The sequence below is a fragment of the Rhipicephalus sanguineus genome, chromosome 1, assembly GCF_013339695.2.
Source record: "Rhipicephalus sanguineus isolate Rsan-2018 chromosome 1, BIME_Rsan_1.4, whole genome shotgun sequence".
NCBI classification, from domain to species: Eukaryota; Metazoa; Arthropoda; class Arachnida; order Ixodida; family Ixodidae; genus Rhipicephalus; species Rhipicephalus sanguineus.
In genome coordinates this window covers 334,269,272-334,290,838 of record NC_051176.1, presented here as the reverse complement: position 1 = coordinate 334,290,838, position 21,567 = coordinate 334,269,272, and the positions used below count along the sequence as shown (strand labels likewise).

At 44.7% G+C, this 21,567-nt stretch overlaps 1 protein-coding gene across 1 annotated transcript in view; it reads left to right on the top strand.

Moving 5' to 3' along the window:
- Nucleotides 1-4,486: 4,486 nt before the first annotated feature.
- Nucleotides 4,487-21,567, top strand: part of LOC119384167 (uncharacterized) — a 31,170-nt gene continuing 14,089 nt past the window's right edge. Inside the window, exons 1-3 of the mRNA XM_049413364.1 lie at nt 4,487-4,762; nt 6,256-6,384; nt 7,759-7,830. Coding sequence (XP_049269321.1) covers nt 4,659-4,762; nt 6,256-6,384; nt 7,759-7,830 — 305 coding nt within the window. The 5' untranslated portion in view covers nt 4,487-4,658. The remainder of the gene's footprint in view (nt 4,763-6,255; nt 6,385-7,758; nt 7,831-21,567) is intronic.

Below are 21,567 nucleotides of genomic sequence, written 5' to 3'. Positions count from 1 at the left end.
ATTATGAGCCATTTGTACAGCTACATGTTCCTAAGCAAAAGACCGAGACGTGTTAAGGACAAGGCAACGTTGTTCGGAATGGTCGCGGGATCGAATCCCGGCCGCGGCGGCCGCATTTGCATCGAGGCACAATGCTATAGAGGCCCATGGCTTAGATTTCGGAGCACGTTAAAGAACCCTGTGTTGTTGTTGTTGTTGTTCTTGAGTAATCATTATTCAGATCCAGAGAAGACGCAGGGAAACCCAGGTGGTTGAAATTTCCGGATCCCTCCATTACAGCGTCCACGATAGATCATATCGCGGTTTTGGGGACATACAACCCCAAAAATTATTATTGTTGGTTGTTCGTACTGCCAAACAGGCCTTGTATGTTGCCGTCATTTCGTGGCAGTTTATTGTTGTGCTTTAGCCGACCCTAGGTACCTTATAAGAAAAAAACGAAGTCACAAAATTTTCATGGTATTTTTGCAGGTTAGAGTGAGAAATAAAATTAAAAAAAGAAACAAGAATAACGCGTTAGTTACTTCTTCGAGTAGCTTTGAGGTAACGTCGCATCGCACAGATTCCATCCAGACTTCCTCCTTTAATTGGTAAACTAGATAATAAAGGAAATGCTTTCCTGCCGAAATGGAACGGCTCAAGTGTAGACGGTGCTGCAAAAGCAAGCGTTATTGAAAAAAACAAAAACAAAGTAAACAAGAGGCATTTCACTCTACAAAGGCAGATGAGCAGGGAAGCTGCTTAGCATACCATACAGATCGAGGTGACACATATAACACACCCTGAAACTTAATCAGAAACATCCCTTTAGACAGTCCTACTTGAAATTAGCGTACGCTCCTTTCAAATTTTCCATCTGAGCAGTATGCTTATTTTGATGCCGACATGCTCGGTCTTGTTAAGCTTAAGGCATGCGCTTGGCGTTTCGTGCATAATCTTGAGCAACCATTCGAGCAGCATGCGTCATTTTACCGCATCCTCCGTTTGGCAAATGCGTCGTTTTCTTGGGCTTCCCATTCACATGCGTTTCGTACACGATCGTAACCAACGTTTTTCGCCCATGTGTTTTTTCCATTTTTTAGTGGACCAGTGGTGAGTAATGGGGTTTGCCCAACATCTGCGGCACATAAGTTTTGAATGGAAGTTATGCCTCGAAAGTGATGCGAAGAATCAGCCATCTTACCAGCGGCGAGGTAAAACGTTAGCGTGTACCGGAGCAAAATACGAGATTTACTCACACGCCCTGCAAATAAGTAATTTTTTGGGGACAGATAGTGCCGGACGTGTGCTTTTGCGTTACAAGTTTTCCTAAGAAGCCTCCAATTGTCGGCAAGTTTCATCAGAGGTCTAGTCATCAATACTCATCTCGATGGATTACTTTCGTCGGGAACAACGATCGCGTATTTTATAATTAGCCCAGCGTTCGCATAAATAGTGCAAAAGCATTTTAGAGGTAGCACCACCCGAAAAGATTGTTTCCGAGATGAACCAGGGTCAAACCGTAGCTTCACATTTGCCGACAATGTGTTGCTGGACGTTCTACTCCTAATTAAAAAAAAATCATTTTGAGTTTTTGCCCGCAGACGACAGATATGTCTTAGCCATACACAGCTTCGCTGCAAAATTTTTTAAATGTTTCTTAATCGTCCTCTCGCAGCCAGCCTGGAGAAAGCGCCGAGGCATTCGTCCAGCGGCAAGGAAACCCGGCCAATGATAAACCCTCGGTGTGCTCCCTCTACATGACAGAATTCACCTGTGCGACCGACCTCAAGATCCATAGCGACATCAACGTGATTGATCAAAGACACCGGTGCCCTGCATGCAGCAAATTGTTCAAGCACCCTTGCCCTTTCAAAAGGCATTACATGTGTCACACAGGCGAAATGCCTTATGCATGTGGTGCTTGCGGACGCATCCCGTGAGCGCGATCTCAACAGTCACAAGTAAACGACAGACGCAAGGCAGTTTCGATGCCAGCAATGCGGGGCTAAATACAAGTATAGACGAAGCCTGCAGAAGCACGTTAGGAAAAAACACTCAGGACGTGGCACCACTGCAGCGAAATAGTCTCTCGACAAGGAAATCTGTCAATATCTCGCCGTACTTCTGAGCTTGCCTGAATGCTTCGAACTAACTACTAACACCCTGAAAAGCCCATACCGGCTAATGTTACTGCTTATGACTAGAGCTGAAGTACGGCTGGAAGAAAAATATTTATCTCGGTTTTCCCAAGAAGTAAACTGACGCTGTGTGTCCAGTCTCCTTGCCATACAAACTTAGTCTTCCATTTTGAGCGTCGTTTATTGAGCATTATATTAATTTCAAAGGAACTATGTTCTAATGACGAGACGTTTTTGATAGTTAACAAAGAAAGTGAATTCTAGGACAGCTGTTTATATCTTGGTGATAGCTGCCCAGATATGCGCACAGGAATTGTAGCTTAGTGGCTATATGGCATTGCACTGTTGAGATCGAGCGCGCGGGTTCGATCCCAGCCGTGCTGTCTCTATTTCAATTTGGTCGAAAGTCTCATACGCAAGTGTACATACATTTACGTCCATAATAAGTTGACAGCATTAGTGAGAAGTCTGCCTATACATCGCGTCTAATAAGATTGTTCCTGCTCATCAAGTTTGAATTTAATAAACTCTTGGAAGATACTTGCCGTCGCTTGCGTTTTTGCCTCCTCTTTTACGACTAAAGTCATTAAGTATAGTTAGCAGAATATTGCGACGAAAATGAGTTATCCTCCCATAGGCGCGACAATAACATAACCTCAGTTGAATATCGAGCTCCCAAATGGATAAAGGTGCTACCTCGGTCAATTCGGGTCTCAAGTGTTGCGCCTAATTTGAGTCAGCGCGTGAGCACCCTCTATGCCTCATTATATAACCAGACTAAAAACGAATAAAGGCGTGGTCACGCATTTATCGGTTTCGCTAGAGTGGTAAGGTTGCTGGAAAAAGTACGTTTGATAAAAATCGAAACTCCATCTCCGAAATGTTGCATCCAAATTCAAGATGCCCCTATTTATTTGGTATTAGCACCAGCAAAATTTTCGAAAAAAAAAAAATAGGAAGCATGCAGACTCTATATCATGAAGGCGAAATCCTGCTGCACACTCGGTAATGCCTCCATTCGGACAATCTGGGACCATTCTTTTTGCAACTTGTAATGAGCCGCATAGTGAGAGAAGAGACACGCATTAAGCTGTCTTGACGTTCTGATAAGCATCTTGAAAACAGCGCAAATTAATACACAAACTAGATAAGATCGAACGAACCACAGCGCTGACTTGCAACTAAATGTTGTTTGCAAGAAATTCAACCAGTTCCGCTTCGCGGACACTGATGAAACACCGAAGCTGGAGGCCTTCCCTTCGTCAGGCTCTCGCATGTTTTGCAAGTCTTTCAGATATGTTGGGTCACTGCTCTTTATTAAACACTTTTTGTGAAGCTTTGAGATGGTAGTATAGTTTTATGGCATCTTGACCATACACTCTTATACGCAGGTTTAGAAAAACGCCTTCGGTTGAGAGACACGTCAGTGGCAACGTCACCAGGAAAGTTTCTGGGGTGCCAAACTGCAGTTATCTGAACGTCAGTGGGCACAATATTCACCACCTGTCCTCTAATCACACACTGGCCATTGCCGTGCGTTAGCCCGTTTCCGCGTCAGTTCTCGCTGACGCTCACGTCGGGTGGCTTCTTTCATCGGGAGAACGAGGAGGCTTGACCATTCTGAAAGCGCAAATGTCGTAGGTCCAAGACGAAACAACTGCGTTCAATGCGAACGAAAGCGTGGTTCTTATTTTGTTATTCTCTTCTTCGCGCGCCTTCGGTCCCCGCAGTCTTCTTCTTCCTCTTGTTGTCTCCTATGAATTTAAACAGCTTCCGAACCGCAACAAGTTTTCTTCTTCATTTTTAGTGGACCAATGGTGACTAGTGGGATTTACCCAATTTCTCTGGCACATACCCGTGAAATGAGCCACCTGCGTTACGCCAACATCGGCCACCAAAGACTCGACTAAGAACCGCTTCGCTGTTCATGCAAGCACACTTATACGCTGACAACCCCATTTCAGACCTATCTTCTCTCGTACGTGTCGCAGTTTGGGCAATTTTCAAAATGTTTAAGAACGGTAACCAACTAGTCCAGTTGTGCATTCTTGTACTTTATGTTCTCCGTCGATATGAAGTGAAATGTTCAGTTTTAGAGTTCCGAGAAGAATATGTAGACAGCGTTCGAGACTTGGAACATAGCCATCTTGCAACTACGCCACCTGCAAGATGGCGGAAGTGGCCACTGTTGCCAGAAGAATATTCCGTCGAATATTTTCTATTCATTGGTGCTCACGATAAGCAGTGCGACCCGCTGTGAAATTTGAAAGCAAAGACGGAAATATGATTAGGCATGATATAGGGGCACGTGGGCCGCCTAGACTATTAAGCGTTGCGATAAGAACAGAGAGCACTAAGATGCGATTTTTCACTACACGGAACACGTAAGAATGCGCATGCGCTGTGTCAAGTCTCGACAAGGTCCGTTAGTTTTGGCAAAGGGTGAACCGCTGCGCTTATGCTGGGGACTCGTAGGTGTCTGTCCGCGCCTTTCCCACCGGGATCAGTGTCTGCAAAGTGCCCACGTAACCAAGAGACATGGCCGATGAAGGACAAACGCCACGATATTCCTCTACGTGTAGCGGCAGCAACCAAGTAGTTCAGGAAACAAACCAGGCAAGCTCGACTCAGGACAATGCGAGGTGAGCTTCTCATCGAACACTTCCATTTATTAACGTAGCCCGAATGCGCGCTACGACGTGCGAATGTCTAAACGTTTGGGCCTTTTGTTTCACCGCTTTCTGAGACATCGACAGCGCAAACTTTCGGCCTTACGAGGCCTAAGGTACGTAACGCCGGCTGGCTGGAGGTGTTCTTACTGGATATAATGTCATCGTGTTGGGAAAAGAAGGAATGGAGGTAAGCGGATGTCAGACTGTATACGTAGCCACCTTACAGAAAGCCTGCAAAGACAGTCCATTGAAATACATGTGGTCTTTCAATGGGCTGAGGCAGAGGCGAGCGACAGCGAACGCGTGTGCTGGCACTTGGATTCTGAACGCTCGGTACCCGCGTGAGCAACAGTGCACACGTGCAGAATAAATAAAAAAAACAAACGCAAGGACACTTGACCTTCGATTTAAAGAGTAAAACGCGATAGCATAATCTGGCCCCGTGCGCATCGCCTTCAACCGTGCCGCAAGAAAAGGAACGTCTGTGCACGTAACATTGGCCGTTTCAAACCATCGTAGAATGCCTAATGTAAATACAGTTGCGAATTGCCCACAACGCCACAATTCTTCCTTTTTCAAATTGGCGAAGTAACCACTACCCCTCCGTAAGGTGAAACGCGCGCCTGCGCAGCTGCACACCTTGTAATGAGTGGGCCGCTTTAAACCGCCCCCTCGTTGCGCAATTCACATGTTTTGACGCATAGTGCGATTCTATGGATTTGCCACTCAACAGGCCCGTAAAGTCAGAGTGGTGCTAGCCCCTCCCCCCCCCCCTTCCCCCTTTGCAATTCTGATGGAGTGGGCGTCTTACCGAAAATAAATTACGAAAATAGGTGTTTATCTTAAACAGCCAAGGCCTTGAGCAAGTGCCTCCCCCCCCCGCCCCCCCTCGCCAAAAAAAAAAAAAAAAAAAGTGCCCGGCTACGGGCCTGCCGCGCAATACTACATGCGTTAAGCAGACTCCTGCCACTACATGAGTTTCTTAAAGCCATTTTTTCCAACGACGCCGCCGCCGATTCGGACGCCGCAATTTGTGCGAAACGAGCTCTGTAACGCTATTGCGTTCAAATGCTTGCACTGCCATGGTGGTAGGTTCCGTTATATCTAACGAAGTCCGGGGACCAGTGCGCCGGCTTGATGTAATAAACGTCCTCATGTATTCATTAATACTTTACGCATGCGCGAGAAATCGTCATTGCTTTCGTTTTCGTGTGCTTCAATAAACGTGCGGCATCATATTCGACTAAACTTCTGAACAAGTATTTATTGAAGCCAATCTAGTGCAGTCAGTATAGAGTGCATCGATAATGCGGATTTAGCAAGGAACCGTCGAAGGCGAAAAGAAGCGGTAGACACGTCGGCAGTCACTTGGGCTGCGCTAAATAATCCCTTAGGTATAGCAGTTAGGAAGTAGTGTAAGCTTTGCGTTTAATTTTCCTATAACGTGTTATTGTATTGTACAGTGAGGACCCTCAAATACGGCCGGGAGCAACACCAGAAGCAGAAAGACCATTGCTCACAACGTCAGCTTGCAGCAGTGACACAGCACAAACGGGCACAAGCAGCGCAGCGATTCTGCAGGAGAGTGCGGGGTGAGCGCCTATTAAGTGGTTTCATTGAATAAATGAAGGAAATATGACTTTTAAGGGCTCGTTTTTCTTTGTTAGACACAATATTAAAGAAAACTAACAGACAATAATGCCAAGGAAAGTATAGGGGATGTTATTTGTAGTAATTCGGATATTTATTTATTTATTTATTGAATACTGCGGACTCATGGTCCATGCAGGGTGGTTAATACGAATACAAATACAAAAGAAGTAGCAATGACACAACAACAATAAAGGGTGAAGAATGTTATTTTGCAGTTTGATCACATGTATCGGTAAGACAGTTCCATTCACTAATGGTTCTCGGAAAATATGAAAACTTAAATAGGTCAGTGCGAGCAAAATATGGGGTTAAGGCGTTTGGGTGCTGGTGTCGGGTGGGCCTGCTAGTTAGGGGAGTCAAATACGGGGATGTATCTAGAGCTAATTTTTTGTTCCAAAGTTGATAAAGAAATTCTAATCTAGCTTTCTGCCTTCCTGCCTCTAAAGGGAATGTCATTGGTTTGCATTAAATCTGAGGGTGAGTCCAATACATGTGAAGAAAGTAAAGTGGACGAAAAGATGACTTACCTCCTGCAGGGACCGAACCTGCGGCCTTCGAATAAAGCGCGAGACAGACGGCACGATTTTCCATGCGATGCGACGGCCGAGCCGGCGTTGCGGCAGCCGGAATGGTGGCTGTCCGATGCTATGAAAGGTCACCATTCCGGTTTTTCCCCACCGCCGCGTCGGACGTCGCATCGGATGGAAAATCGTGCCGTCTGTCTCGGCCTTAACATGTCCGATGCTCTACGACTAAGCTACGACGGCGGTCATCCTCCCGTCCACTTTATGGGGTACATATGTGCATTTCAAAGCAGCGGTAGAGCATCGGACGCGTTACTCGAAAGTGGCAGGTTCGGTTCCTGCCGGCGGCAAGTTATCTTTTCGTCCACTTTACTTTCTTCACACGTATATCCGAATTACTACAAATAACATGCCCTATACTTTCCTTGGCATTATTGTCTGTTAGTTCTCATTCATTGAATGAAGTTGCACGTGAGATGTTTATCAGCTACAGATCAATCATCCTTTAGGCTGATAATCTGTCACCTATGCCGTAGTGCTAAAACAGGAGGTGGAATTTTCAGCATAATCTGGTATTTTCTATTGGATCACACCCCACGTGTACCATTGACCTGTTGCCTGGCAGAATGACAACTATTGAGTTAAGGACACAATAAGGGTAGCACGTTACATAACAAGAAAGTAGTTTTCTCCTCCCAAACTTTCTTTTGAAGAAACATTCCTTTGAATGTAAAAATACAGCTCGGAGTAAACTGTATCAGATCGTATCCTTACGTTCAATTTTTGCAGTTCCGAAAAGGTTTGGGCTGACATGCTGAAGGATCGGTACGAGAAGACCATTGGGAACCCTCAAAGTGCGCAGTATGTATCAGATGGCCTTCGTGCATATTCAGCACATTTGAAGATTGTTTACCAAGTGATATCACGTTTAAATTCTTACACCACGCTACATGTGTATTACATTCGGCTACTTTCCGATACTAGCACATTTATCGCGCAAAATCCTTTACAGTAACGCCTAATCAACAGAGATGCAGTGTCTGAGACGAATGCGACGGTGTATCTGATCACACTTGGCGAGAACGTTACCGCATTCCTCCCAAGTATGTGCACTAAACTTTCCGACTGCGAGTGCCAATTCAATATTTCCATCGACATAAATTACACGGTTCTTCTGCATGCAGAATCTTCTGCATGCAGGACACTGTTAATTTGCGCCATTTTATTTCTACGCTAAAGGGAGAGTTGTAATTTCTTGTAGGTGGCCATTTTGTCAGTATATGTACCCGCACGCGCACACACGCACAATAGCTGCACGAAGAAACGTTTAACTCCGGCATACTACGCGCATACTCACTTGCCGGTGCTACACTACGCAAGCGTTGTGACAGCGACGGTTCGCGCTCAGTGGGTGAAGCACCATTTGTGTATTGCGACCGCTGACTCGGCACTTGGATCAGTTAATGTATGACTGCTCAGGAACATGTTTAATATTCATAACACTACCAAACCTAATTACTCCTTTATCTTAATACCTTGTACTTAGCGAAGTAAAGAAGCTCGGAACTCGCAACGTTGCGTGGACACGTGACAGGCCAGAAGAATATACTCAGCCCTGACGAATAACCGAAGATTGTTCAACCAAGGTGAAACATATAACGATAGCAAAACGTCAAACATTTACAATGAAGAATTCAGGAGCACTTCCTCTATCGAGGAAAATGCTGGATGTGAAGCTTGGCGTGTGCATACCGGACTATACTTCATTTTAATCCCCGGCGGAATCGAAACGGCTCTGATTGGTTACCGACGTGGCGTGAGGGAGCGCCACGTCGCACCGTGACTAATGCAGTTGGCACGGTGCATGATTTAGGTGCACGTTAAAGAACCCCAGGTGGTCGAAATTTCCGGAGCCCTCCACTACGGCGTCCCTCATAATCATATCGTGGTTTTGGGACGTTAAACCCTGCATATTATTATTATTATTATAATTGGAGGGAATTTAATTGTTCTTGTCAAAAAGAAGAGGAAGCGTCCATCCCCGAAATATTTCTAATTTAACCGTATTGGCGATGCAGGAGGAGACGCGAAAAGAGCTAGAAACTACTCTTGTTTCGCCAAAGCACGCTTGTTCAAAAGTATATATGTATTCACGTTTAACGGCAGACCTCAGGACTTATACTCAAGACCTTTGAAAAACACGTTGAAGTTGCGCGGGAATTCTCCGACGTGCTTTGACCGAGGAACTGTATTTGCCGCCTTTCCCGTTGAATTGTACCCTACACTCTTACAAAAAGAGGTCGGCATATTCACTAAATAAACATTAACATTTTACTTGTCACAAAAAGCACTAACCTCGTAGTAACTCAAGATATAAAAAATACAGATTAGTGAAATTCGCTACCTGGTTAGTAAGTGACTAGTTCTTTGTAACCGCACTAAGTAATCATAAGATCTTAGTAACCGAACTAGCAAATTAGCAGCCGTACAAAAGCTAGTGAATTACAATAACCAAACTAGAGGTTTTTGGCTATTTTGTTTTTATGTGGGTGTGCACTGACATGTCAAGTTGATTCAATTACAAAATCACATAAAAGATTTAAGTAGACAGGTGGCATAGCATTGACCTCTTACACTAATCAACTGCTAATTTCTCAAAGTAATTACCATGGTAAGTACACATCACAGCAACGTACCTAAAGCACACACTCACGCACACACCGAATATTAAGACTTCTGCGTATCCGGTATGTACCCCAACAGCACTTGACGACTATTCATGCTCCTGCTTTGGGATAGCACACCGTGTACCGGTTAGCAGCCATGCAATTTGAAATAATAATCTGTTTTCTCCCTATTACGTTGTGTCCTACTATTTGAATATACTATGTGAGCCATCACGCAGCACTAAACTGCTATTCCAACGTGACCAAGAATATTAATGTTTGTCTAAATTTTGCGTAAGGCTGTTACAGTTACTGCATAACATACTATGGCATCAATGAAGTATCTCGCAACATAGGTGGCTAAGTAGTCACCCAGTTAAAACAGTGTCTCCCTTGTTAATAACGCCGCCGTTGTCTTGTCGTTTCTTTTGTTCGTCCTCCTGTCGCACTTTTTCTTCGTTCAAGATTGATGTAGATGGTGGGCTTTTTTCATCTCTGCTTCCGCTGCGTTCGTCGTCAGCGCTCGAGAGCTTTTACTCCTGGTGGAACATACGGTGCGCGCGGTGATGTTATCAATTTGGACTTTATACGAAAATGAAGGCAACGACGGTAAAAACCCGACGAGAATGTCCATATAGTTGGCAATGATAAAAACGATCAATGCACACATTACATTGCGCTGTTCGGTTACTCGCAGCGGTGCTACTGGCTCCACCCAAAGGGAACAGCGCAAGGACGGTGTCCGTGGCGAAGTCAACCACGCCAAGAAGCCACCAGGAAAACGACGCCCCAGATGCGAGATATGCAGTAAATCATTTACATGCAGCAGTAATCTCGTGCGACATCGTCGTATTCATACGGGCGAAAAGCCTTATCGTTGCGACATATGCGCTAATCATTTTACGCGGGAGTACAATCTCGCGACACATCGCCGCACTCATTCAGGCGAGAAACCCTACAAATGTGCGACATGCGCTAAATCATTTGCACAGTCGCACAATCTCCGCGAACATGAACGCACGCACACCGGAGAAACACCGTGTAAATGCGAAATATGTGGTCATTCATTCATGAACCGTTACTTTCTTAGAAAACATCAACTCATGCACAACGACGAGGACCTCCGTAAGCTTCCTCCCCCTCAAAAAAAAAAAGGATCAGAATCACTTCGAGAAGTGATGTATCGATGAGTAACTTCACTGTCGCGCTGGCATGTACTATCCATTCTAGTCTGCGTGCTGCACTGTTCGTTTTCTAAGCGAATGGCACTCTCAGCGACCATGTGTGCAGAATTTTTATGCGCGATTTCTGCGGAAAATTTCTGCGATTTCTGCGGATTTCTGCGCATACGCGGATGTCGTAGCAGTTTATAGGTCAGTTTTATAGCTCAAATTTTACTTGAAGACGTGAGACAAATGCAGTGCAAAACAAGCAATACTGTATTCTTTTCTTGAATAATAAAACAAAATAATTAAAACCACCCATGTGAGAAGCCGGTTTCTCGTCTCAAGAAAAACTGCCTAAATAAATACACGCAGTAATCAATATTGCCTGGCGCTTGAAAATCACGGGATGAAACGTCATCACCCCAAGTATTTAGAGTGGTTCAATGCAGACGAATTTTGTAGGTCCTTTCCAGTGTGTGCTGTTCGGATACATAGCTATATACTGACTGCCGTAGCCATACCGAAGATGTGTTTAGGTAAATCCAAATTGAGTGCACTTGTGCGTTGTGGAAAAGCATGGAGTTGAGATATCCACACAGGAAACTCTGTGAGCTGTAATGACCAATTCCTGCTGTGAAACCTGTGTTAATTCGTTTATGTCTGTCATAATGCTCGAGATACCTGTGTGGCAAACATGGTCTTCTTATTGATGTCTTTTGATGTTTTTTGTTGTTGTTGTTGTTGCTATGCCTAGAAATTTAGGCGTGAGAGTTCTGATCAATATCAAGGGGTTGAACTTGCGCTCAAATGGAGGGCTGCAAACATTTTTCCCCCCTCGTTTGATCTTAGGACAGCTATGAGGTAAGGTAAGGTTTTAGTCGCTGTCTTTTATAGCCATACCAGTCGTCTGTTCGGACCCGGTTTTGTGGCTGCAATTGTAAAATTATTTTAGCCTTGCGTAAGAAATGCATTCGCGCGTGCGAAGAATAACGTGAAATGCAGTCTTAAGGCATAAAAACGATAGACTGGTACAGCCTTCCCCACCACATCGCTTCGATCACCACGTCAGCTGCCTCCATGGAAGAAGTAACAAGATGTTTTTATGGACAATTTTAAAGACGATAGTCTTTCTTGGGGAACTTAAACGCAGAAAATTTGATCTGTCTGTCTGTCTTTCTGTTTTTCTGTCTGTCACCCGATTCAGCCACCCAGCCAAAGTTTAACCACTTGCTGAACGCCCAGCCATCTTGAACTGGTAGCGCCGTTCATACTTGTGAACATTGTCGATCAAAAAGCAAATCTTACGCATATCTGAGGCACAACATCAATACGTAAGTATTAGGTGATGTGTTGCTTTCCTAGAAAATACATAGATACGTAATTCTAAAGACCCTAGTGTTTCTTAGGCTGCGCGGAAAATGCTAGTGTTTTTTGGGCTGAGCTGCAAATGCGACGCTTTGAGCCAGATGCGGCGATTCAACATAGAGGAGTCATGTAGGACGGCCGGCAGAAGGCTATCGTCTTTCGACGACATTTGCAGCGAAACACGCAGATACGCGGCCAATTTTTTGTTGGCATAACCACTCCTTATGTAACACCCCTCTGGGGTCGTTAAGGTAAGTAAATGAATCAGTGAAACGAACTTCACGTATTATTGATCGACGATAAAAAAGAAATATTGCGATGTATTTGCGTTGACTCACATTTTAATGGAGCGGCGAAATCTTAAATCAATGACCGCAACCGGTGATGTTGCAAACGGCGGATAGAGACAATATATTGTCGTCTAATTTGTACTCACTTAAATACCACAAAAGAAATTATTTACTGTCTGATTAACTTTATATATTGTTCCGTTGCTTATTTTTAGCTGTGTAATTTAGCCATGATTGTGTATTTACCTTCTTCCTTTGCTTTTACGTGCGTCCTCACTCAGTTTCTGGAACTTTTTGCTTATCTGAATTGGTTTTCTGCTCTGTATTCCACTTCTTTCTTTTTGTGTAAAAATTTAGCAAGGATCCCGGTGCAGTCAAGGATTTTGGGACCCCTGTCTGTGTATAAAACATGGTAACATATTCTTATGAATTAAAATAAACTGAAACTGAAGCGTGTCTGTTAAGCTTTGCTAATTTTGCTGTCTGCACCTTGCGGTGTAGCTTTCAACAGAGTTTCAACATAGCCAGGCAGCATGCTGTGATATGAGCCACTAGGTTGCCATTAAAATGGAATGGAAAAACTTTATTCAGCAACAGTGTGCAAAATTGGGCTAGTTGTGGACACTTATGTGTCTTCGTCTTTTGCGCTGTTTAAACAATGAACTTTATTCAGGTCCGTCGGGGCGTGAACTAGCACGTAGCGGGCCGCTCTCACGTCGGGGCAGATAGGCCTAGACTTTCCACCACGTCGTGGGCCAGCTGGCTTGCTCATAGCTGAAACGCTTAAATTCTTAAAAGCCCTTTTCCGGAAATCCGATTGTAAGATTCCACGTAATGGACTGCTCTGTTTTGCTGATGTACTGCTGTTGTCTACCTTGTGCAACGCTTCCACCGCTAGTATTAAGGCGAAAGCCTTAGATACATCTTCGAGATTTGGCGAAACTTCACGGTACATCGCGAGAACTGCTGAGATTTCGCGAGACCTGATGGTACATAGTGAGACCGGCGTCGGGGTCAACGTCAACACGAACAATGCGAAAAACGGCTAAGTAATAAAAGTCGGTAAAAAGTGACGTCGTACTCTTGTGAATGTGCGAGTGCAGTTAACGTACCAAAAGTCGCATGACATCATCAATGGTGTCACCGTGTACCTTCATCATGACGTCACATGTCGCCGGAGTTTGCAACGTTGTAGTCATATCATTATGACGTCATCATGACGTCACAACAGCGCAGGACATCGTCGCTTGGTCAAAGGCGGGCCGATAATGGGAGGCTGTGCATGACCATCTGAGGAGCAAAAAGCTTGTAATTTCCCCGATCTCGGAGGCAGTGCAAAACCACGTTAGGTTCAGAAACTTAGAATAACAGAGAGCTGAGCTATTTGGTAAGTATTCCGTGTTTGCACGCCCTGTCTTTTTACAAAGAGGTTCAGAAAGCTTTCGGAGGCGGAGGGGGGAGGATCAATGCATCGACTCAGAAGACGACGACTTTCGCCTTCGAGTCGTCTTTGCCCATTGTACATAAGAGACCCTGCGAGTTTCTTTCTACGCCTCAAAAATTAGTTCGCCGTGTTGACCCGACGCCCGACCTTAAGACATTCTGTGTTCTGGATAGCTGGGTGACCGGTGCTTGCTGGCGTAATTTTAGGGAAACACAAATTTACGGTATTTGTGGGATTCATGTAACTAGAGTGAGGAAATGTTCGCACGGAAACCATTGCTTGCAGTGGATCACAATTCATTGTTGCAAGTTTTCGTCAATGAGTTTATTTCTTACCCGATTGTAAAAATACGTGTGAGAAAAACTTTTGAGTTCTCACAAATGCAACTGTTCGTTTTAAATGCGAAGCATTTCTTAGCGAACCTTTGGCACCTTGAGCGTTTCTATCTATCTATCTATCTATCTATCTATCTATCTATCTATCTATCTATCTATCTATCTATCTATCTATCTATCTATCTATCTATCTATCTATCTATCTATCTATCTATCTATCTATCTATCTATCTATCTATCTATCTATCTATCTATCTATCTATCTATCTATCTATCTATGTATGTATGTATGTATGTATGTATGTATGTATGTATGTATGTATGTATGTATGTATGTATGTATGTATGTATGTATGTATGTATGTATGTATGTATGTATGTATGTATGTATGTATGTATGTATGTATGTATGTATGTATGTATGTATGTATGTATGTATGTATGTATGTATGTATGTATGTATGTATGTATGTATGTATGTATGTATGTATGTATGTATGTATGTATGTATGTATGTATGTATGTATGTATGTATGTATGTATGTATGTATGTGCTCTCATGATCGCCTCCTTAACTTGGTATAGACCAATATTGGCGTGGGAGGGTACGAGATTAGACGAATATGACCGTCGGGTCATGACATGAATAACGTGAAAATCCTGTCGCGTACGTCGTCAGACTCTTTCCTCCAGACACGTGTGGCACCGTAAGACACGTCGCACCGTAAGTTACCCTTTAAACGCCAGTGTTGTCGACGTGCCTGTTAAGCGCACGATGTGCATACAGCTACTACACTTACAAAAACACGTGGAGCCACCTCGTAACACTTGCCTCAAAGCCATAAAATACAGCATACAAGTAGTCGCTGACTGCTTCGCATGAAACCGATTTTCACAATGCGTGGGATCTGCCATTTTTTTTCTATTCAGGAAGTTTCGGTGATGAGTTGAATTCGAAATGCGTTGCAGTTCAATGGGCGACGAACTTGCAGACTATTATTCTTGTTTTGCGTTGCGAATCGTTTGTTTTCACGCACTGCTCTGCAGTTACAGCTGTAAAACTATTGTATCTTTACGTAAGTGTATTCGTGTCCACGATCAAAGACACAAAAGAGCATGTGACATTAGAACAAATATGTAACAGTGAAGCTTTGTATTACCGCAATACCGCATTTCAGAATTGGAGGCATGTTGGGTCGTTTACATTGCCCGCGCTATTTTTTCTCCATATTCCTTCGATGGCAACTGCGTAATAAAATGCTCACGAGTTTTCAGTTCACGTGCTCGATGGAAAAGCGGAATAAAATGCTCGCGAGTATCTAATTGACATGTTCTTTGTTGCGAAAAAGTGCTGCAATCAAGAATTGAATTATTTTTAGCTGAGTGCCTTCGAACTTCAAAAATTGTGAAAGAAGCTCACAAGCGTTTTTGGAGGCCGAAATTTGTTTGTTTCTAAGGCAAGCGAGATTTATTTCGCACAGCTAACTCTAGAAATAATCTTCTCAATCCGAAACCAGCGCCTAATGTAAATGTACAAATCGACAGAGAATAACTATGGCCAGATTTTGGAATATTACACGGCTTGATAAAGAAAGATGACCGCGTGGCGTATGGGCAGCATACGTACACGGCAAGGACGCGCCTGCGCAGCGCCATGTCTTGTGATCATGCTTTATCGTTTCGGCATGTGCTTGCGCTACTGCACAGTGACACGCCCTCGTATCCACCACACAACTTAGTCCGCGCCAGTACTGTCCTGTTTAAAATACGTGGCTGCACAGTTCATACGGGATTTATACACCATGGCAGAGGAAACAACGGCACGGCATTATTTGACGATGTCCGGAGGGGGGGGAAGGAGCTGCCAAGTGATTGAAGACAATGACAAGTGAGCTTCAATTGAGCATTTCCATTGAATTCTGTCGCACTGAGGCACCCCATGGCCTTCAGACTTCTGACGCTTCAGCGCTTTCATAAGGCACTTAAGAAGTCAGCATTTAAGAAAATGTTTAAGTGTTGGGAGAGCTGGGGACTAATTAGCATATATAGGGTGTGTGCGTGTGTGTCAGGGAAAGAAACTGGGTTAACAGAAAGATCAAAAGTTCGTACCACGACAGGGCTAGAAATGCGACGGGAAACGCGATGCGCGTCGAGTCTCCCCTCTAGCCTGGCTGTGATTTCTCACGGTTCAAGCTGGGAACGCGGAATAACAGCCAGGCTAGCGTGGCGGAGGTATTTTTAATATGGATGGATGCTAGGAGCGGGGCTTGGGCTTAAGCCGCCACCTCGCGTTGTAATGCGCTGACAATATTACACTTCTTTTGGAAACGCGCCGAATGGGGTGAACATAACAACGGTGCAACGGCGCGTTGCCGGAGCTAATCGCGGAGGCCATGCATTACCGCTCCCAGACGGTGACACCACCCCGCGAGCCAAGAGCACTGTGAGAGGAAAGTGTGAGAGATGAAAGGCGCGTTCGTGAAACCTTCTGCATGTGTGACCGTGGCGCAGTCGTTAGAGCGTCTGTCACCTATCGTCGCGGACGGACTGTTCATGGGTTCGAGTCTAGTTTACGGAACTTATTTTTCTTGTAGTTTTTTCTTTGTCATCCGATCGTGTGCACTTGTTGACGTATTTCCGTGACGGAAATATGTCATGGAAGTCTTGGTGGACCCCGGCATAAAACACCTCCGTGATAAAAAGATAGAAAGACAGAGAAATAAATACACAGAGCGAGAAAGATAGAAAGGAAGAGACACAGAAAAGATAGAGAAAGAAAGAGAAACAAAGAAAGAGCAAGAAATAGAGAGATAGAAAAGAAAGAGGTAGCGGAGAGAGAAAACGAAACGGAAGAATGTAAAACAAAAAACTTGGTGGACGCTTAAGTTTCGCCTTCAAGAGTAGAACATCGCCTTCTCAATTGCTAGCCTCGCTTCGGTTCTCGGTGCATGCCTCAACCATGCCATAAAAACGAACGCCTGTGCGCATAACATTGGCCGTTTCGAAGTATCCTAGAATACCTACTGCAAGTACAGTTGTTAAGTGCCCACTAAGCTATAATTATCCCTTTTGCGAATCAACGAAGGGCCCACTACGCGTTCGTACAAATCAACACGCGGTCCCACGCAGCTGTTTATTTTGTGAATGCGTTTGCAGCTGATGATGACCAAATATGTCTGAGCGCTTTGTGATGCCCCGCCACGGTGGTCTAGTGGTTATGGCGCTCGACTGCTGACACGAAGGTCGCGGGATCAAATCCCGGCCGCGGCGGCTGCATTTTCGATGGAGGCGAAAATGTTTGAGGCCCGTGTACTTAGATTTAGGTGCACGTTAAAGAACCGCAGGTGGTCGAAATTTCCGGAGCCCTCCACTACGGCGTCTCTCATAATCATATCTTGGTTTTGGGACGTTAAACCCCAGATATTATTATTATTTGTGATGGGTGGGCCTTTAAAACACCCACTCGTTGCTCAATTAACATGTTTTGACGCCTTGCGCAATTCTACGCTTCTGCCAGGCAATATTACATGCGTTAAGGATACTCCTTCCACTACGTGACATTCATATAGTGTTTTTTTTCCGAAGCAGTTTCGAGAAATAGCGTGGCACTGTGTTAGACCACCTGCTTGCCACGCAGACGGCCTGGGTTCGATTCTCACTCGAAGAGAAGTTTCTGTTATTTATTTCATTTGCATCTTTCTCGATTTTTCGGTTTTGGACAGGATGGTGATTTTTCGTGCACAACCAACGACGGCGAAGTCGACACCGGAATTCCCGGGAAATGAGTTCTTTAACGCTATCAGGTTAAAAAAATAGGAAGATCGAGAAACAGACAGAGAGAGAAACACTGAAATGGAAAGGAAGAAAGAAAGAAAAAAATATGAACAGAGGAAAAGGAAGAGAAACAAGGCTGACCGGCTAGCTCCGTTGCTTCTTCAGGCTTGGGACCACTAGAGCGAAGCCGGCTTAATTTTTTTTTCTTTGCATGCATCGTGATTTTTCGCTCACGCACAGCGCCGCCGACGCCGCAATTTCCGTGACACGGGCTCCTTATGCTGTCGCATTAATATTACTTTCGTAAAGCCCGACAGTTGTAGAAGAGAACTGGAACCACCATGAAAGGCGACTGGGTCTAGAGAGCCAGCTGCGCCGTGGCGTCGGGAAGTTGCAAATATTAGTTAACGGAGCCAGCGCCACTCGCCGCCTCGGCTACGAGTGGCGACGGGTGACACTTTCAGGGATTTAGTACTCATTCATAAATACCCAACACAGAGTGAACAAGGGAGCTGCCTCCATCGTAGCTCAACTGGCCCAGCAGGGGTCTCAGACACGCGGCCCTCGTTTGGTCTGCGGACCGTTTGCTAGCAGCCCGCGGCTTCACAATGAATAATGTTTTGTGACTTTGCTAAATAGTATCCGTATTATTTTATCGCCTATTGCAATTAATGGGGATTTTTTTGGGTAAGCTACCCAGACGCGTGACTGGTTTCAAGCATTTTTCGTCGTGAGGTACCTCATGTGGTCACTCAGTTGAAACATCACCGTGGAACGAGAAATTTATATATATTTCAGAATCGGCGTCCCGATTTAGGTCTTTGTCGAAATCAGTACCGATATGCTTTTCGAAACCTGACGTCAGATCCCCTTCGGAAATGGCCCATACATGAAACATGGGAACGGCCTTCTTTCAGATGACAACGGTAGGTGACATTTTCTGAAGCTCCCCCCCACCCCACTTCCTCCTGCTCTTACGTTCTTTATTGTCCCGGCCGTTGTGCGACTAAAATTCGTGAATGCGGCCCGCTGTGAGGTGATATTGAGACCCCTGGGTAGAGCATCGGATGCGTAATTCGATGGTCGTGGATGGTGCTTTTTCGTCCACTTAAGTTACTTTCCATAGTAATTATAATACACTTGAAAGCAACAAATAATGCTCCCTATATGCTTTCATTGGCTTAATTATCTTTGCTTTCATTGGTTATGTTTTTCACCTCATTCAGCTTGCGCTATCATCAAGTAGAATTACACATGAGCCTTCCTCGATATGCGAAAAGCTTTAAACCACCCACTTGAACGTTACGCAGTACACATGTAGTGACGTCTGGTGGGATTCTGCACTTCTGCCACTCATTATTGCGACTGTTAAAGTGTCCCCCGCCTGTATAGGGTATTTATTCAAAGTGATTTCGAGCACTGGCGTGGCTCCGTGGTATAGAACGTTTGACTGCCACGCAGAATGTGGGCGTTCGATTCTGACTCGGACCTCACGATTTTCATTATTTGCATCCATCGCGATTTCTCGCTCACGGACAACGCTGCCGACGCCGACAGCGAATTTTCTGCGTCGCGGGTTCTTTAAAAAAGATACTGAACAAAACTTTCTCCGCCGAGATTTTCAGCCAATTTGAAATCTTGGGTGATGAAAGTGCTTGACAGAACCTTGTTTTCAGGCATAACCTATAGAAGAAATCAGTGACCTTAATTCGCTTTTTTTTTTACAGACAGCCGCTTGTAGGAGTCGCACTGTGAACTATAGGAGGCGGTGTTTAACACGCCTAAAACGGGCGTGCCCAAATCACAAGCAATGGCCCGCTTCTCTCAACCCGGTCCGCAGTGCTGATTCGCAGTTCTTCCTTGAGAAGCCAGGCATGTATAGACGCCAAGTGCTACATCGGAATGCCATGGCTATATTATTTTAAATATTAATCCAAGTCACTGGTGGCAGAGGTGGCAAAATCTCGACACTCCGCGGTGTTGTTCTCGAGCACGCCGATAACGAGAGTTCCAAGCACATTCCATTGGCTAAAGCAGGGGTGGCCGGCAGAAAGGCCACCCCTGCTTGTATAAGGTGTCCAGGATCCCCTCAAGCTGCTAATTGCAGCTTTGATTGCCTGGTCAAGCTCGCGACCCAGCTGCAAAGAAATTCAGTTCAAATAAAGAAGCGACACATTTCAATGCCCACATGTTAGGTGACATGCTTAACTTCACGGCAGAATCATGCCGTACCGAGTCTGCGCACATTGATCCGTTTTTTCTTCTTTTTGTGTGCTTTGTGAGCAGCTGTGCTTATATCAGCGTTCTCTGATGCCAACATTTTTCTGGGCGATTCAGTATCATAGGCTATCTGCGGCAGAGCCAGAGCCTCTGACGGCCACCCCTGCTTTTGAAAATGGAATGCGCCTGGCGCACTCGGGATTAGCAGTCACTTGTGCTAATAACACGCGGGTTCTTTTACATTTCGGCCCCATCGCCCTCTCAGTTATGCAACTCTTCCAACAGCCATATTAACAGTGTCCCGCGGCGCCGCTATCACTCATTTACAGAGGAGGAAAAAAAACTGAGTATTTCAGGAGCTAAGACATCCGAGCGCCATGAAGAAGCATGCTGCGCGAAGGGTTAAAGACGTGCATGCTTCTACGAGGGCTGGCTGATCATCGCTCAACGAAAAACCAAGGTCGATCCAAATAGGTCGCGAAGCTTTGGGCGAAAAGTGGTTCAGAACCTATTGCCAGCGATATTATTATTATTATTATTATTATTATTATTATTATTATTATTATTATTATTATTATTATTATTATTATTATTATTATTATTGGCTACTATCTTCGCTGTCACTGATTACACACGCTCTGCGAGCGCATTCGTGATACATGCCACATTCCGTGCTATAGATGTGATTGGAAACTCCAGCTTCAAAGCTTTTTTTTTCCTTGCCTGAAATAAACACATTTCTAATGTTCGAGTAAATTATAGCAAAGATAGAGGGACATGCGCTCAGTAATGTGTAACAGGTCCCAGGGTATAAAGTTTCACCGCATACAAGACGTTGAAAGGTTTTCGTAAAGAATGGCTGCATGGTTGCCATGCTTCGTGTGCAGGGTATGTGCGTATCAGACAAAAGCCAATCTGCATGGAAAGACGCTAGTCTTGACCCTTAGAGCACACGCTTATTCTTCAGACAGTGGCGCGCTCTGCCATCTCTTTTTTTTTTTAATTCTAGATAAACCAGGATTAGGCAAGGATTTCGTGCGCGTAATTCGTTCCCCTCCTCCTTTCCCAAAAAGCATGCGCATGCGTTAGGGTCGGCAAAACGCTGTTAGTAAGAGACGTCAGTACTTCCTAGTCGCAACATTAGACATGGCCGAAGAAAGAAACGACGGAAACACGCCTCCTGAATTTCTCAACCACTATATAGCACCGAGCAAAAGCCGTGTATTTTCCCAGGATGTTCCGTTAGACCTTTCTTGGTGAGTTTTTCTGCGTAAAACTGCTACGTACAAAATTTACCTGCAATTCAGACTATGGTATGCGTTTGTATAGTAACGCTCA